The sequence below is a fragment of the Arachis stenosperma genome, chromosome 6 (genome assembly GCF_014773155.1).
Source record: "Arachis stenosperma cultivar V10309 chromosome 6, arast.V10309.gnm1.PFL2, whole genome shotgun sequence".
NCBI lineage: Eukaryota > Viridiplantae > Streptophyta > Magnoliopsida > Fabales > Fabaceae > Arachis > Arachis stenosperma.
The window spans coordinates 2,713,137-2,732,106 of record NC_080382.1 but is presented as its reverse complement, the minus strand read 5'-3'; the positions used below and the strand labels follow the sequence as shown (position 1 = coordinate 2,732,106).

Below are 18,970 nucleotides of genomic sequence, written 5' to 3'. Positions count from 1 at the left end.
TTCAGAGATCCCAAATGTGCATATTATTAAAAATGACTTATTATATATTTATACCTATAAAAATGACTCTTATTTTTAATTAGTAGCTAGCTATAATTGTTAAAGTTACCTTTTTTTTTCCTTCAAAAAATTATTACATTTGGTTGTAAAGATTACCCAAATCTTTAGATGTAACTTTACTTTGTTTAAGAAAAAGTATTTATAATTTAAGAAATTATCTTATTGTTTTCATTATTACAATGTTAGTAGTTCTCAACCCCTAAACGCCAATAAATAAATAACATAGTAAAAGTAATTTTTGACAAAATTATGTTTGAAAAATATCGTTTACTTAGAATGTACCTCAATTTATTTAGTTTCCAAAAAAAAGGATAAGTTACCAAAAACCTTAGTATTATATTTATTAGGAATAAGATGGTTTACATAATGAAATGATAGATTATATTATAGTATATAGTAAATTATGTAAATGTAAACACACAATTACTTTCGTTACTTGTATGCTTGTAATTATAGATTTATGTGTCTATGTTTAAATTAGTTAAAAATTTAAATATCTCTTAATTTTTTTAAAATTTATTTGTTCTATTTTACTGTAACGTATTATTAAGACAATAGAAGACATTTTGTTTTTTTAAAATAGTTTCTTAACATATTATCAGCTATTGTGACAAGTAAGTAAAATCCGTTAGTTTCGGATAAAAATATTAATAGAAGAGTAGAATATCGGATGGAATTAATCGTTAAAAATTACAGTTATTTTTTAAGTGACCTAGTTGGTGTGATTTACACTCAAAACTAAAAACACATTAATGGAATTTAAAAATTTTATTTCAAACAGGGGTTGTAGCTCATATGGTAGAGCGCTCGCTTTGCATGCGAGAGGCACGGGGTTCGATTCCCCGCAGCTCCATTATTCTTCATCCTTTTAGAAACGTTCGAGAGAGTAATCGAATATGCTTTAAAATTATGATGATACCTGTTTTATGGGAAATGAATATGTAAATGAGAAACAAGACAAGATGTCACTGGTTCCCTAATTTTCTCTATCTGCCCTACCTCTGTCTTTCTAACTTTCTGTTACATTCCTTCTTATCTATCCCATTAATAATTCCTTCCTTCATTCACTCTCGATGCTTGTTTCTTTTGAAATGCTGACTGAACTTAAACCCCTTCCATGGATTCTCTTCTCTCGCTGACTTCATTCACTTGCACCCCAATCGCAATTACCCCACTTTCCCCATCTACCACCTTTTCATTCTTCAACTTCAGACCCACCACCACTTGTCTTTCTTCTTCCTACACATCTCCTCCATGGAATTCCCCAAGAACCCCTATCTGGGTGCTGCAAACGATAAAAAAGGTGGCATCTTTGCACACCCACAAGTGGCTTTCCATCTTCCAAGCTTGCACAACTGATGCAGACAAAGCAATGGAAGAGTGGAACGGTTGCTACCTTCAGAACAGAGGAGGGTTGGGGGTGGCTCTGTTGAGCGTCACAGCCAATGCTAAGCTTCGGATAAGTCCCTTTGTGGCGACATTGGCGGCGAATCCAACCTTCGTTTCGGGGCTGTTGGCGTGGCTCATAGCGCAGTCGATGAAGGTTTTCTTGAACTTCTTCGTGGAGAGGACGTGGGACTTGAAGCTCTTGTTTGCTTCTGGGGGGATGCCGTCCTCGCACTCTGCGCTTTGCACTGCCCTCACCACCTCCGTTGCTCTCTGTCATGGCGTCGCTGACTCGCTCTTTCCGGTGTGTTTGGGCTTCAGCCTTATTGTCATGTATGATGCAATTGGTGTCAGGAGACATGCTGGCATGCAAGCTGAGGTAATCCCTTGTTCTTCTCTGTCTCAGATTGTTTTCATTTAGATGCATTTATTGCACCTCGTACTTTCAGTTGTGCTTGCTTTGTTTGTCAAATATTTGATTACAAGAAATTAAAAAAGAAAAAATGGAACTTGTCGGGAAAAGAGGACTGTTTGCAGAGTGCAAAGTTAGCTTTGGTAGCTAAAAAGTTGTTTTTTTTTTTTTTTTTTTTTAAGTGTGGTTATATAGGGTGTAATGCAAACAATGTTAAGTTCACTTAGAGCTATATGATGTTCATTCAATGAGAAATCGGGAATAAAGTATTAGGTTGGTTCAACTGGGCTGTTTTCTAACACAATCTTAAATCTGAAACTTATTTTGCTTGGCAACTAGGAGTTTTAGTTCTTTAGTTAGTTTCTGATTACCGGGTGATTGTACTAAGCGAATTGTACTGAAATGAACCTTTAGGCTGCCGGGTGATTGTACTAAGCGAATTGTACTGAAATGAATCTTTAGGCTGTCGCTTGTTTCTGTGATTAGGACAAGATAAGACATTGAGAACAAGACAATATAAAAGACCCAGAATTTAGTGTTTTTGTATTTTGTTTGGTGATAAAATAGAATAAATTATGAAAATCTAATTTATTATCATTTTTTTTCATTTAAAAATTTTGAGAAGAAAAATATAATAATAAAAAAGTATAATTATAAAAAATTAACAAGAATAATGAAAGAAAAATAAAAAATAAGTTTTGTCTCTTTTTACTGTCTCTGAGTCCTTGATGGATACAAAATATACTAATGGATTAATCTCTACATACAAGTGTTTTGCATTTACAAGCTTTATAAGTCTGAACGAAATTCACCCATTAAACGCGCTGCTTGTTACGTGCCTTTTTAACAGAATTTTAAATCAATTCAAATCAATTAACGCACAAATATATAACTTTTATTTTTCAAAAGATTTCGTTTCTTTTTTCGAGTTTCTTGTCAAATTTGTTGGATCTCCTTCATGCGTTCTCTCTTTGCTTCGTTTATTTTCGATTTTCATGGTTTCTGAAATCAAGCTTTGAAATCGTTTTGAAGATAATGGAACTTCAGAAATACACCCAAACGATTACATAAATACACCTAAACGGTTACAGAAATACACCCAAACGGTTATAGAAAGGATTACAGAAATACACCCAAAGGATTTAAGAAATAAACCCAAAACAGAGGGAGACAGTATATTTTTTCTTGAAATCTTTTAATGTTACCCAAAACAGAGGGACACAGTCTATTTCTTCTTGAAATCTTTTAATGTTTTGCTGGTCAAGGATGTGGCACATGACAGAGACAATCTAGAAGAAAAATCTAGAAGAACAGTAAAACATTACGTTGAATAATGTTTCTTTCTTTTTTCTAGTGATTTTTTATGGAGATTTGTATCTTTTCTTCTTGATTTCTTCTACTCTTCGCGAGGAGTTGGAACGTTTCTGCAAAATCGTAGTAGTTTGTTTTGAATGTCCCTTGAATCTTGATGGTTTGCGTTTTGATTGAGGAAGAAGAGGAAGAGTGAACATGTTATGGAAGGGGCGCGAGTTTTTTTCTTGATGGTTTGCGTTTTGATTGAGGAAGAAGACGAAGAGTGAAAGTGTTGTTGAAGGAGTGCGTGTTTTTTTCTTGGACTTGGAGCAACTTGTATAACTTGTAAGCCAAAAAGGCTTGTATGTGTAGCAGGCTTCTATACTAATTCGGTGTCTCTGAACACAATGTCTCTGTTTATGTCTCATCTGTCAAACACGATTTTATGTTTCTTGTGTCCTATCCCTATAAACAAACGTAGGAAAGTACATTCTTGTTAAGGTGCTTAAAGAAACAACATATTTGTGTGCAGATAATGGTATTCCGCCATACGCTTAGATCAAATGGAAATTCCCCTCAAGACTCGGAAATGGATCCTCTCCATTTTTTTTGTTACTGGAGAGCATAAAGTGTAATCTCTCACCTTTAATTCTATAAGTGGGACCAAAAATAAATGAGAGAGAGAATGTAATGAAAGGTGAGATCTTCCACTGGATACTATCCAGTTTTTTCTCCCTCAAGACTCCTTGTTATGCAACCAAATTTAGCTTTGCCTCTCTGTCATAGGTTGCACTTGCAGTTTACTTATTTCGACACCAAACATATTTCTCTGCCAATAGGCAGCTCTTGTAATTCACCTCTTTTGACCTTTCCATTTTAAGTGACTAGTTAGTAGTTAGGTTATGAATCATTATGTGTATCTTTCATGTTTTGCATTCCATGTTTGTTCTACAACACCGACTTTTGAGTTTTAGACATCCATTATTGCGGTTTTTCCCCGTCAAATTCTAAGATATTAAAACTGTCTCTGTCTCATTTTAACTGCAAAGTCCTATGCATTTTTACTTTTATTGTTGTTGTTCCTTAGGATCAAGGTGATTTCTAACCTGTTGTCATTTGTTCTGTTCGTGGTAATCTGACAGGTGCTAAATATGATTGTAGCAGACTTGTTCAAAGGGCATCCAATTAGTGAAAGGAAGCTGAAGGAACTTCTAGGACACACTCCATCCCAAGTTATTGCTGGTGCTCTACTTGGCTTCTTAGTTGCCTGTTTCTGTTGTCAAGCTTGTGTTGTTGGGACTTAAGGGATTGATTATGTTGCCATTTTTTGTCAAAAAACTGTATCATTCATTTCACATACTAGTTGCTCTGATGCAGCATCTAGTATAGCACCTGCTTAGTCAGCACACTGTATTATTATTGTGCATCAACTTGAGCGAATAGAATTTAATTAGAATTTTTTCTTCAGTGCCTTCTACTGGCACTGGAGGCCTTATAAATTATCATTGATTTGCCATATATAGAGAGACTAAGCTTCTCCTCCTTGAATATTTAATGTGCCTCCTCCCTCTAAATTTCAGAAAAAGGGTTACACTGTCTTTATTGGCAAGGTTGTATGATGCACTGAGTTTGTTGTGTGCTTGTTTGGTGCAACCTTTTTCAGTTTAAAGTCTACTGCATAATATAGACCAAGGGTGATAAGAATTAATTAATGGCTTTAATAAATTCGTTGTCAAGGACAGGTTCTTTGAAGGTCTAGTAGGGAAAATCCTTCCAGTGATCTAGATTGCTAAGAACGGGTTTTTAAGAGGTTTAGTAGGAAACCCTTATCTATTTTTTATGTTTCCGCTGCGTTCTCTTTATGGTACCATTCTTTTCTTGTCCCCTTCCATTAGGATTTTAATGCTTCGAATTTATTAAAGCCATTAATAATTCTTACCAAAGGGAGAAGCAACAAAGATGAAAATTGTATACTATTTGATCTCATTTCTTTGTTCCTAATCCAATTTGAAAAGTTGAAATTGCTAAAACGAGCAGGTGCACATTTTGCTCAATCTATTAAGATCAAGGCTTTTAGACTCAGTAGTATTTTTGTACGACATAATATTGTGGAATTGTTGTGGAATTGTAAGTTCTAATAAACTATCGATCGAATCATCAAAAACAAAAAATAATAATAATAAACTATCGATCGGAAGGCCAGTCATTGAAGTTTTGTTGCTAGTTTTTTTTTTTCATTTGATAATATAAAATAAAGATAGATAAAGTGGAGAAAGGAAAAAACTTCTTAATTTTAGTAGAAAAAGATCGCATTTTAATTAAAATGAAAAAATATTATGTGATATATTTTAATTGTCACGTATTTCATATATAAGTATAACACATGAATGTTTTGAACTCTTGTTCTTATAAAACATATGTTGAACCCTTTCCGTTCACACTAACCTTGAGCATATTACTAAATCTTTGAAACATTAAGCTATCCAAGAATAACATATGAAACATTTTAAGAACGGAGATGAGTAGCAGAATTTAATTCATAAATCCTATGAGCAGTGCCATATTTGATTTTGCTTTCTTTTGTAATGACCAAAACTGTCTCAAGGGACTAATTTAGCATATGTTACACGTAGGATCATATACTTGGTTATTTATTTTGAGTTGAAAGCCACCACCTCCAAGCATAGATTACTTCAAAAATTATCTACATCTAGAAAGCAAGGTTAGAGAGATACAATACAATACAATACAATGAACTTTAGGTACAAAGATTGGGAATGCACACTCCACCATCAGGGTTCTGCTGCTCTTTCCATATTCTTCCTGTCACTCTCAGCTTCAACTCTTTCCTGTCCCCGCCCGAGAAGAAGAGCGCCATGTGACGGTATATAATGAGGCCATCGTGGCTGTCTCGGACTTTCTTGTGGCTATCTCTGATGCTTCTTGGACTCCCCTCGAAGGTTAGCTTGCGTCCGTTTCCTCCTACCTCCAGGCTGTAGCTGTAGTTACGGGCCTCTCTTTCGTCTCCCATGAACCGGAGGAATGCCATGTAAACTGGAGCCATACCCAGCTGGAATGCTTCAAAATGGAGACAGAAATACTGGCCAAAACAGTGGAACACCTGACATGAAAAAAAAAATTTGGAGTCAACCATATCAATTGGAATAAGAGTGGAAGTAGAACAACATATGGTGGAAAATTTTATTCTTACTGTTAGCATCCAAGTAGCATTTTCTACTTCCATGGGATTAGACTTGACATAGCGATGGTTGAAGGTGCAGCCAGAATGCATATCAACCCTGTGATCATCTCTTAAATGAGCGACAAGGTAGGGGATGTCTCCGACGATAGAGCAGTCTGAGCCGGCATAAGGGCAGTTGTATGGTCTGAAGTTACAAATAGCCTCATGTTTGAGTTTGCTGTAATATGGAAATATCTCTGGACAACCAAGAGAGATGTATCTGCAAGGAAGTTCAAGTGATTCTGCTATCTTCTCCAATGCCAGACACCTTATGTCTCCGAGTTCCTGTCTGCAAGTCGGGCACCGGTTGTGTACCCTTGTCTTGCAAGTTGAACATAGGGTATGCCCATTGTGACACTGCATAACCAAACTCAACAATCAGACACTTGTTTTGTACTATCATATCTCTTGTTCTGAAAATATGGAATACATTGAGTTATGAATAGTTTATAAATTGATGGCTACTCTTTATAAGGACCAAGATAATGTGAAGAAATTTTTTGCAACCACTACTACATGACAAGACATCCTAATTAGGAATAAGACTAGTTATTCATAGTCATATGTATGTCACTTCCAACTTATTATATGATATTGTAGCGAAAAGAATGCTGTGTTGTCAGTGTTAGAGAAAATATGAACCACCAATATCTCATATTTGCAGTAAGTGCACATCAATTTATAAGAGAATATAAAATAGGATTTAGTTAATAAGTGTTTAAAGACACGTATTAAAGATTACGATGAGTGCTAGGGGCCAGCAAATTTTGTAATTTGTAGCTATCAATAGGGTTTTTAATGGTGTGAGACATCTAATGATAGAGAATTACTCATTTTTTTTTTGCTGGTTAAGTGCTAGCCCTTAGACTTTCTCAAAGATTACTACTAATAAAAGTTTTTAAATTTTTATTTTAACAACTATATAATAAATACGTTAACAACTTAAATATTGTATCTTTTTCACAAAAATTTTCTCAATTGATAACTTTTAACTTGTGCCTTCAAAACACATATATGGCCTTATGTTAAACTAAACCCTATAAAATATTACCAACATATCTAACTAAACACAATGAAAAGGGCATCTGGCTAATGATGTTGCCGTGGAACAACAACATTCCAAGCCAATTTCTATACGCAAAGATGGAATAACTAAATAAATGTCAAACTATTACGCATCCTAAGTTCCTAACCAAAAGAGATTCTCTGGTCCTTCTAAACCACAAGTGAGTAATTCACCTTCACATCATTGAGAAACAATAATAACTCCTTACAACAATCATCATTCTAGAATGACACATATACATTAATTAAAATTATCACTCACCGTCAAGATTTCACTGATGTAATTAAGTTTGTTTTCTCATTTAAAAACTAAATCTACCAAAACAATAATTTTTTATGAATCAAAGCCCTCTAAAACAAGGAAGTCGATAAAGTGGTAAAATTGGTAAAATGAAGAATTAATCGCTCTTAAATTAAGATAGTGGGATACATATTTTACGAAAGTTACAAAATCAATGGTGATTACTTTACCACTCCACCAACTTTCTCACTTTCCAGGATCTAAATTCATTTTTTATGCCTCTTTTGGTAGGCTAAGCCTCCAACATCACAAGCATGACTTGAAGAATAACAAAATGGCATTTACTCAAAATTTTCACATTCCATTCATTACCAATCAAACAACTTTACCTAAAGTAAACAAGGTAACAGGTGAGAAGAAACTTGCAACAGCAAAAAAAAGTCAACTTTAGAAAGAACAAAGCTTTGATGAAGAGTATCTTCACGCTTTATAAACCACTCCAACAACCCACCCAAATCAATCAAACCCTGAGGATTCACTATCATAATCAACATCATCATGCAAACTGAAATTTCCAGTAAAACATAAGATCTCAACATTGAAGACTTCCAATGCAATCATAACACTTCATAGTATCCCAAACCACACAACCATAAGCACCTATTTATAAAATAGAAAATAAATCCTCTCTTTAATTAATATTTTACTTTTTCCTAAAAAAAAAGTAACAGAATGATTATTGCAAGCAAGTAAATAGCATCAAACACAACTTAAAAAGAAAGAAACACAGAAGCAAGTAATGAGAGAGCAAAAAAGGAGCATGATTGTGGGAAGCAAAAGCCATAAAGCGGAAAGGGGGTACATCAGAGAAGAAAGACCTGGTGGATTGGAGGGTACATTGAATTTGTGCAAACAGGGCACTCAAGAAGGTCATGGACACTGGTTGTGGTGGGGCCATTGTTGTGCAGCTTCGAGATCGAAGAAAACTGATGATGGGTATGCTCATCTTCCTCCATCATAGTCAAGGACAATATACTGCTATCAATGCTACTCGATTCCATTTCTTTCTTTTCCTTCTTTCAACCGAAATTACTCTGAGCCTAATCTTCGATGATGGGTGTTTGTGATTCACTCAAAAGAGAAAAAGAAAAAGAAAAAGAAAAAAGAAAAAGAGTATGGAATGCAAGTTTTTGAATTTGTGATGGAGGGTGAGGTGGGGAGAAGACAAGGGAAGAAGGGAAGTGGAAAAAAAAGGAACTATTTTTATTTAATTTAGCAGTTGCTTACAGAAACCGATGCCAAAAATTGATGCCTTTCTTTCATTGGTCTTTTCTAAGTTCCAAGACAGACACAGAAGTGCTGTAAGAATAAAATATTAATTTCGGTGTTCGAATCCTGAGGGACTAAGGACTCTTTGATTGGTAAGATCTAACGGCACACAGACAGAGCTGTTAGACAAAGGCCAATAATAATAAGATTTCAAAAAAAAAATGGTAATCATTTTGTATGGGAAGTGTGGACCTTGGACACTCTCTCACAATATTGCACAGAGACAGAAATAGAATATGTGATAAAAATATAAAGATATAAAATTGTATTTTATATATAAAATATATATAAAAATATTATATTTAAAAATATTAAATCAATGTATTTTGTGTTTATTTTAATAGGATGATATAAAAATATTAATAAAGAATATAATTTATTTTTTATTTTTTATTATCTTTGTTAGTTTTTTATAATTATATATTTTTATTATTATATTTTTCTCTCAAATTTTTTGGATGAAAAAAATGAGAATGAATTAAATTTTTATAATTTGTTTTATTTTATTACAAAAAAATAAAAAATATAAATTTTTGTGTCTCACTCTTTTGTATCTTATTTTTAGTATTTTATCTTATCCTATTCTCGTAAACAAACGTAACCTACGTGATTTTGACAATCAAATCTTATTAGGATGTAAGATTAATTATACTCACTTTTTTCTCTTTATTAGCCTAATAGTAGAAGTAAAAATGTTATAATGGGGGATTTTGTTTTGGTGGTTTGTAAGAAAGATTTAAGCTAAATTAAAGCCAATTTGACTAAACTTCTTAAATAAGTTCATCTGAAAAAAGAGATTAAAATATAAGAACTTTTATTAATAATAATTTTTAAATAAGTTATTTTGTATTTAAAAAGTTATTATAGAAATAGAAGTCCTTGTTTTAATGCACATTAAATAAGGGTGATAAAATAACTTTTGAAAATAGAAGAAATCACATTTTTAACTTCTTCAAAAGCTCTTAAATAACTTTTTGAAAAGTTAAAAGTTTATTTAAAAAATTGTACCAAACACTATTAATATAACTTTTTATAAGTCAAAAGCTAAAAAAAAGTAGTTTTTTGAGTTTTCCAAACGGACCCTAAATCTTTGTATTATATTTGGTGTAAAATGTATCTGATTGAATTATGTTTTTGTTGAAAAAGAAAAGATGGAGTTAAATTTAGAATTTGAAAAGTTAAATGAAGGTAATTTCAGAAATAAATGTTATTAAAGTTTCATTTTTCATCCCAACAAATTTTAATTTTTTGGATTTTAAGGAGATATTAAAAAAACTGAAATTTTGTATCCCAAATTTTAATTTTAGTTCTACATAACCAAACGCAATACTGAATCTCAGTTATTCAGTATTAGGAGAATACTACATGTGTTATTTAATTTATTTTTAATATATATTTTATATTTTAATAAATAATTTATATTATTATTTAATTTAATAATTAATTTTTATATACAAATAATATGCTCGTTAAATTATTATCTACGAACTAACAAACTAATATTTCTAAGAGAAAAGATCCACAACCAAGTAAAATACCTAACCAAAACTAACCAAATTGTTATCAAGAGTTTTAAATTCATGCGCGCATTCTTCTTTACCCATGTTGCTGTTGCATCTTTTTTTTCTTTGATAGAAACAAGAGAGCAATCTGAAGAGTGTATTATTGAGTGTGTCCTCAAATGTATAATGTACAAGGGTATATAAAGATGTTAGGAGAATCAAAGCAATAAAAGCATAAAATCCTACAATAAATATACAGATATGATATGATGCTAATTGATCTTAATTGATCTTAATTATACTCTAACATCCCCCCTCAAACTCAAGTGGGAGCTAAAGATACCAGATTGAGTTTGAATACTAGAGTTCGAAAGCAAGTAGGATGATGAGCTTTCGTGAAGATATCCACAGTCTGATCCAGAGTTTCAACAGCTATGAGACGAACAACATCAATAAGGAGACGTTGTTGAACAAAGTGACAATCGATCTCAATGTGTTTGGTACGTTTATGAAAAATATAATTATGGACAATCTGAAGAGCACTACAGTTGTCATAGAAAACACCAGTCGGGGATGACTGAGGAGCACCCAAGTCTTCAAAAAGCCAACAAATCGAGACAACCTCAGCAGTGGTGTCAGCGAAAGCACTGTATTTAGCTTCTGTGCTTGATCAAACAATGAACGTTTTCTTCTTGGCTCGCCAAGAAATGGGAGAGTCACTAAGAAACAAACAATAACCAGTAGTAGAACAACGATCAATGGGATCACCAGCCCAATAAGCATCTGAGTACGCCTGAAAGGATAAAAATGAATGGATAGAAAAATGAAGACCATGAAACAGAGTGCCTTTGATGTAACAAAAAATGCAAAGAACGGCCGCATAGTAAGAAGTACGAGGAGCTGACAAGAACTGGCTAAGAACATGAACTGATAGGCGATGTCTAGTCATGTGACAGTCAAGTAGACGAAACCTCCAACTAACGGTCGATAAAGAGTAAGATTATCCAAAACAGTGCCATCCATAGGGGTAAATCGAACATTAGTCTCAAAAGGAGTAGACTCAGTGGACTATCTGTAATTCGAGCTCGAGCAAGAAAATCTGAAGTATTCTTAGCTTGAGAGAGATAGATACCGTCATCGGTGGATATGACTTCTAGACTAAGAAAATAACTGAGAGAATCAAGATCTTTCATATTAAAAGCATGGTGAAGGGACGCTTTGAGATAAAAAATACCATCTACATCATCTTCAGTAATGATCATGTCATCAACATACAAAAGTAGAAGAACAACTCCGCGTTCACTCTTACGAATAAAGAGAGCATTCTCATGAGGAATGCAAGTGAAGCCAAGATTGCATATAATAGTGCTGAACTTGACAAACCATTCACGTGGAGCTTGCTTAAGACCATAAAGTACCTTGTGAAGGAGACAAACTTTGCTAGACGGACAAGGATATCTCGGGGGTAGTTTCATATAGACATTATTTTTTAAATTCCTATTAAGAAATTTATTCTTCACATCCATCTGACTGAGAGACCGTTTTCTGATCGCAGAAATGGCAAGAAGAGCGCGAATAGATGTGAGCCGAGCAATCGAAGCAATCATCTCTTCATAATCAATACCATACTCTTGCATACCCTTAAGCGACCAATCGTGCTTTATAACGGTCAATAGAACTATCAGAGCGAGTCTTGATCTTGTATACCCATCTACTACTCACAATTTTATGATTAGAAAGAAGATCAACCAAATCTCAAGTGTGTACATTTTCAAGTACCTGGATTTCGTCCTACATTGTTTGCTGCCAATATGGATTTGTGGAGACTTCTTGGAATGATTGAAGTTTATGGTGATGAAGAATAGTAGAAAACAATGATAATCAAGAAGATGATGAGGTGAATTTTTTACCCTAGAAGAATGATTGGAGGGAGGAGGTATGATAGCAGGAGTAGGATCGTCGTCTGGTCTAGAATCATCGAGAGATAGAGAAGGCAGAAGAGTAGAAGGCTCAAGAGGTTGACTGAAGATAGAACCTGTAAAATCATCACTAGAAAAAATATCAACATTGGGGTTAGTGAAAAATATAAATCTGAGGTAGCTCATGGAGATTAGTCATCAAATAAATCTAAGTTAAGTGTGAATAATTATCAATGAAAACTACAAAGTATCGAGTCCCTCCTATAGAAGCGGTGGGAGCAGGGCTCTAAACATTAGAGTGGATAAGATCAAAGGGGGAGCAAGCAAGAGATGAATTATTGCAAAAAAATAAAGTAGGTTGTTTGACAGTCTGACAAGAAATGCAATCAAAAGATTCATTATTAACCTGACCCAAACACCCTTAGACACAAGAGAACAGAATTTTTCTAAGGAGCTGTGGATAAGATGGTGATACCACAAGTGAAGGGTAGATGGAGAAGAAACAACACAAAGATTTGACACAGGATTATGAAGATTCTCGAACTCAAACAATCTTTCGACCTTACGTCCAGTCCCGATGATCTGTCCTGTCCGAGAATCCTACACACGACAACCAGAAATAGAAAAATTAACATCCAAATCGAGTTCAACAAGTTGACCAACAGAGATAATATTAAAGTGTAAGTTTGGAATAAATAAGTATCAGGAAAATTAAGATTGGACTGTGAAATAAAATCCTTATGTGTCGCATGCAAGAGGGAATTATTAGCAGTATTGACAGAAGGTATATTTGTGGTGGTAGAAAAAGATGAAAAAGGATAACGCAAAGGAGATATGTGATTAAAATAACTAGAATTAAAATACCATTTAGAATCACATGGAGGAGTGGAAGCAACAGAAGTATTACTAGAAAAGGAGAAAAATATCTTAAAAAGTGACTCAATGTAGGATGGAAAGACAAAAGGTGAATTGAGAAAAGCAGAGTTAATAAATTCAGTAGCAGCAACAACAGTAAAAGCAGGCACATTTTAATTAGTGTAGTTAGAACAAAAAATATACTTGTTCTGATTTAAACGTAGTGGGCGAGTAGAACATATAATTATTTTTTATTATATTTTTTAACTCCAACTTTATAAAGAGACATAATTATCACGTATTTTAAAAAGTGAAAAACTTAAATATATTTTTCAATCATAAAAAATTTAAATATTTGAGGATAAAAAGATCGGAATATATTTATCTTTTTACTCATAAATAAATAAATAGAGATTTTGTAGTCGATTAGCATGTGAAAGGAGATTTGATTGAATGATTTCCCTATTATGCCTTTGAGGCGCATAGTGTGTTCACCTCACCGTCAATCGTTTTCTCTGTGGATGCCAGGTTTATCCATAGTTTGAAAATGCTAACAAAGAGAAAAAAGAACTTTGATTTTGTAGTGGGGTTTCCAAAATTTTAAATTTTATATTATTTTATTGATGTGTGGACTTAGTTATCTTAATCACACTGATATTTGATTTGAGGACGCTCTAAAAACACGTATCTGTCGTGCAAAGCATTTGGAACTGGTTTTGAGCCACTTGCTGGAGAAATGTTGCATACTTGTATCTCAAGGCTTACACTTGTTAGTTGTTAACAAATAACAATATTCATCAGATGTGACCTTATTATTATTTGGTTTTTCCCCCCTCCATTTTGCGTGTTGTGTCGCTTACCCCCCCCCCCCCCCCCCCCCCCCCCCCTTACTTTACTTGTTACTTCACAATTCACATACACTTTCCATCGTGCATGTTTAGTACAATTGTTAATTTTAGGTGCCTCATGCTTGACATTGAGGTTTGCTGAGTTAAATCTGACACAAATGATAATAAGACAGGTTTCATGGAAGGCTAAAGAACATAAGATAGAAATGGATAAAAAAATGAATGACTTGCAATCAAAGTAACTTTCTCTCGAGTTGACGGAACATCTCTTTTATTATTGCGGGTTAATCTCCCCCAATAATAATCGGGATATACTGTCAGTTATTTCGTTTTCTAGTTCCTCACAGCACTATGCCAACTTCTTCATATCAACAATTTCTGAAATCATATTGAAAAAACCCCATCCACCGATGAGTGCGTCCAAAATAACTAATTTTGGAGTACAGTCGAAATTCGCTATGAGTCTTCTTGTTAGGGGAAAGCAATAATTTGGTCATGAATCATGGAGGTCCACCACCACCACCACTGGCAACTCAGACTACTGAGCTGCCCTTATTTAATGAAAATGGAAGGCATTTATGATACTATTAATGATTCTACAACCACCCACGAGGTATTTTTATAAGTGAGATTCCTTCATGGGCTACACACATAACACAACCTTGATGGGAATAATAATTGATGAATTGAACATCTATTGGCCTATGGCAACAAATTATAGTTATGGTTAACATAAACACATCTTGGCACCTACTATATACGGGGAAAAAATTATAGAAAATGTGGTAAAATAAGTTTTCAATTTCGCTCCTCTCCAAATTACAGAGACTGGCCAAACAAACTGCTTTTTTCTTCATTCTTGGTTGACATTATAATCAGCCAAAGAAAAATAAAGCAGCATGAGAAGCTGCTGCCTAACTGCAGCCCCTTGCCCGCAAACCCAAAAGCTTTTGGGCAATTCTATCTTTGGATGTGACTTTCTTTTGAAGCATGGATGCAAGACCTTTCTTCTTTTCTTTGGCAGATGATCTATCCTCACCGTCTTCCCCAAGTGCCGCTGATCTTGAAGTTGAAGCCAAAGCAGCATCGCGCAAGACTACTTCATTGTGCTCTCGAATTTTAGCAAGTTTTGCCCGCTTCAATGATCGTTTATCCACTACTCTCTTTTCTGCCACCTCTTTGTCTCTTTCGCGAACATTTTTCACTGCTTGTTTTGCCAACTCCTCTACCAAATCAGTCTTGAAATTCATGTTTGTTTCCTTTGATGGGCTCAGATTGTCAAGTGGTCTCCCTTCATCATCTCGAGGAATTACAGGTCCATGAAATGGGCAAACTTTTATATCTCTTCTCTGACATAGTCCACCATTCCTCAAAGGAGCACCGCATGGTTGTATCTCAACCTGCTCTTCTTCATAAGGAACGGCCTGAACATTCAGTTCATCAATTTTGTCTGCTGGAAGAACTCTATCATTGTCCACCCTACCCCAGTGACTTTGAAGCTCCAAGCCCCGCTGGTTGGCCATATAAACTCTCTGTGAACCCCAGTCATCCAAGTTAGAACCCCAATGCACCACAGGGGCTTCAGCCATTAATTTACTCCTCAGAGTATTTGACTCAGTTTCTTCTTTTCCATGCTGCATGCTGTCAGTATTAGAGCCAGCAGAACATTTCTTGTTTGAACCAAGATTGTCATTATTCATATTCATTCTATGGGAACTTGATACCATGGCAGGTGCTTTGTTTTCTATACCAGTTGTATTCAATGCGATTTCAAGAGCCTTGTTTTCATTACTAGTCATACTCAATGAGGTTACATTAGATCCAACAATACCCTCCTCCCAAAAATCTTCTTCCTCATTTGGTTTTGATGAGTTTGTAAGAGAACAACCTGCCTCCTCGCATTTTCTTTTAACTGATTTGAGACGATTTAGGATATCTATGAATAGTTTCAGAGAGGAATCCCTGAATCTATTATCTGCCACTTCAACTTTTAATAGAACAGAAATCCATTCTTGGATGCAAACCAAATGCTTTGTTACTAGAAGCTTGTACAGCTCCCTCAAGGCATCAAAAATGACCTTGTTCTCACTATTCTCGTAAACTTTCTCCCCTTCTCTCAATGCATCAAGACGAATCCGCTGCAGCTCTAAGGATCGGAATGCAGCATCATCATCATCATCATCTAAGATATCATCTGACATGGATTCATGCTCTGAGTGCAAAATGTCCAAACATTCATCAATCTCTTCCACTGTAGACATTATTCCTCCCTCAATTGAAGATACATTTTCTTTCAAGAATTCGTACTTCTTCAATAAAATCTCTTTAGACTTCCTCTCTCTTTCCCTTCTCTCTTGCTGAATTCGCTCCCGGTTAGCCTGTATGTTAGGAAACTGAAGCCTAAGAGTATTCTTTAGGTAATCATAACCTAATCTAAGCTGCCTGTAATGAAACCCAAATGACACATTCCACTTCTCCAAGAACTCAATGGCCTTAGAACGCAGAACAGATGCAACAGCTGGTGGAGCAGGCAGAGGCAGATTTCGCCTGAACCCAACACTCAAAGTCATTAACTGGTCCAAATTCTCAACAATAAGGGTCCTAAAAAGCTTCGAACGCATGAACAGCTCATTGATGATAAGAAGTGCAAGGTACCTAACCTGCAACACATATCTTTCACGATCAATTCAGGATCATGTTTCAGAGATGACAGCAGCAATGTTAAAGTTAAAGTAATCCACTTAGTCAATTATGCCTGCGGAACCCAGGATAATCCCCACCCGTCGTTGTAATTTTAAAACTAGTTACTTCGGTTTGGTCGATAGATAATCAATTACAAAACAAAAGCTTCCCGCAACAAGAACAGCTGAATTTTTTTATCAATCAATGCACAACGAAGAAGCACAGCTAAAACACTCACTCACTTCATAACTTCACTCAAATCCCACGTGACCAAGTTCATGATTTCATGCCTTTTCAAGCTAATTGGTCAAGTAAGCATGGGGTTGCCCTGCCCTATCCATATCAATAAGACTTGAATGCAACATATATTACATCCTTTTTTTTTTTTCGTTTTTCTTTGCAGATAAGATCGACAAATACTGAAAACTTGTCCAATTGAAAATAACCCTAATGAGAAAACAGCAGGGAAGAAATTTAAGCCCTAGGGAACAAGAAAAAGGAAGAACCTGCGAGTGGTCACGCTTCATGAGATCCATTAGAATTTCGGCAGAGAGGCGGAGCTCGGAATCGGAGTATCGGACCACCGCCTTGATAGCATTGAGGAGGCGGGGATCCACCTCGAGTTCGGTGGAGTTGGTTGCCTTTTCGATCAAAACAATCACCTTTCTTCCATTCCCAATCCCTTCTCCTCTTTCTCTCTCCTCTGCTTCCATACTTTTCCAACTTCCAATCCAATCCCTATCCCAATTTCAATCGTAAATGTGAGTTATATATTCATTATCATTTATACCGCAGTTATAAAAACCCTAAATTTATAGTGCCTTGCAAAATTGCCCCTTTTCGTGTTGGTGACGCCGTCCGCGCGAAATGTCAACGGCTTCCAACTGAATCTGATAAAGACCATCAGCCATTTGCTGACTTTCAATATAATTGGGTCATAAATCATAATAAGCTGAAAGTCATATGGATCCAAATTGAAAATAGAAGTAAATATCAGATTATGTAACATAGTTTTTGCGGGCCTTGTCCTCTCTTTGAAGCCCAAAAAGTAAACCTTTTTGAAAAAATTAAAACAAAGTCCAATCCAAAGATACTATATACATCTCATGTGTCCACTTTGATGACCCAATATTATTGCCGCCTCTGACTTCTCTGTCTCCATTTTAGGAGGGATTGAATCCGTTGGCTCAGTCTATTTACCTGTTTAAATGATTGGCTTTTGTTTCTTTTTTCGGATTCGATCAAAGGCTCGACCTGATCTACTAAAAGAAATTGTCAAATGTTTTTTTTGCCAAAAAATGTCATTTTTTGTAGTCTAAAATTGAATTTTTTTATCTAATTAAAAAAAAAAATGAAATCTAATTGTGGTCTCTAACAATTTCATAAAACTTTTTTTCACCTCTTAAAAAAATATAATATCATCGTGACCTCTATCTATCACTTCCGTTAGATATTATGACTCTTCTATCAAAGTTTCCGTCAACAACAAGTAGAGTCAATCTTACGTGTAAAGTTATGTTCTTACGTGTAAGATAACGATCTTACGTGTTATTGGATAATTTTTGTATAGAACAAATTGCCTCTGATATAGTAATCAAAACGTTAATATTTTGATGAGGCCAAAATATTGGGTTTCACAACAACATTATATAGGTAAACTCTTCCCTTCATCTCCGTTATTGACACCAACAATTATAGAAAATCCTAAGAAAAATTTTATTTCATGCTAGAAATTCTCCAACTAGAGACACCGTGACGGAAAATGTATAACGACTGACAGTACAGTGACGTCTTATTCGAGGAATATGAAGTAGGCTTTTTTTCTGTTTTCTAATATTTTTCTATGTTTAGTTGTGTATCTGTGTGCGTGATCCTGTTAGGTGGTCCTCCTTTATAAATCTATTGCATGCAATTTGGAGTTAGTGACTTATCTAGTTGTTAGGATGATAAATATTTTCTATTTAGGGTTAAGTAAAGAAATCAAATAATGAAAATAAATTAGTAATTTCTAATTAATGTTGAGTGAGGTATTATGAGTAAATTAAAAATAAATTAGTTGTTCGAGTCGACCATGATGTCCATGTAGCAGTCTCATGAGGTCGGTGGAATGGGGTTGGTTCTCTCCTTTCGGGTGACG

General features: G+C 34.8%; 3 protein-coding genes and 1 non-coding gene across 4 annotated transcripts; 2 read left to right on the top strand and 2 right to left on the bottom strand.

Annotated features, from left to right (window-relative positions):
• Window positions 1-840: 840 nt before the first annotated feature.
• TRNAA-UGC (transfer RNA alanine (anticodon UGC)) lies at window positions 841-913 on the top strand. The gene has a single exon. It is a non-coding gene; the product is annotated as a tRNA-Ala (tRNA).
• Window positions 914-1,021: 108 nt separating this feature from the next.
• Window positions 1,022-4,725, top strand: LOC130935942 (uncharacterized). The gene is made up of 2 exons (XM_057865878.1): window positions 1,022-1,825; window positions 4,294-4,725. The coding sequence occupies exons 1-2, from the start codon at window positions 1,178-1,180 to the stop codon at window positions 4,453-4,455; spliced, it is 810 nt and encodes a 269-aa protein (XP_057721861.1). The 5' UTR covers window positions 1,022-1,177; the 3' UTR covers window positions 4,456-4,725.
• A 930-nt stretch (window positions 4,726-5,655) lies between these two features.
• LOC130932445 (E3 ubiquitin-protein ligase SINAT3-like) lies at window positions 5,656-9,039 on the bottom strand. Its single transcript, XM_057861770.1, has 3 exons — window positions 8,577-9,039; window positions 6,363-6,749; window positions 5,656-6,272 (listed from the first exon to the last, which is right to left on the bottom strand). The coding sequence occupies exons 1-3, from the start codon at window positions 8,757-8,759 to the stop codon at window positions 5,910-5,912; spliced, it is 933 nt and encodes a 310-aa protein (XP_057717753.1). The 5' UTR covers window positions 8,760-9,039; the 3' UTR covers window positions 5,656-5,909.
• Window positions 9,040-14,813: 5,774 nt separating this feature from the next.
• On the bottom strand, window positions 14,814-17,714 carry LOC130935616 (UV-stimulated scaffold protein A homolog). The gene is made up of 2 exons (XM_057865441.1): window positions 17,340-17,714; window positions 14,814-16,811 (listed from the first exon to the last, which is right to left on the bottom strand). The coding sequence occupies exons 1-2, from the start codon at window positions 17,544-17,546 to the stop codon at window positions 15,066-15,068; spliced, it is 1,953 nt and encodes a 650-aa protein (XP_057721424.1). The 5' UTR covers window positions 17,547-17,714; the 3' UTR covers window positions 14,814-15,065.
• Window positions 17,715-18,970: the final 1,256 nt, after the last annotated feature.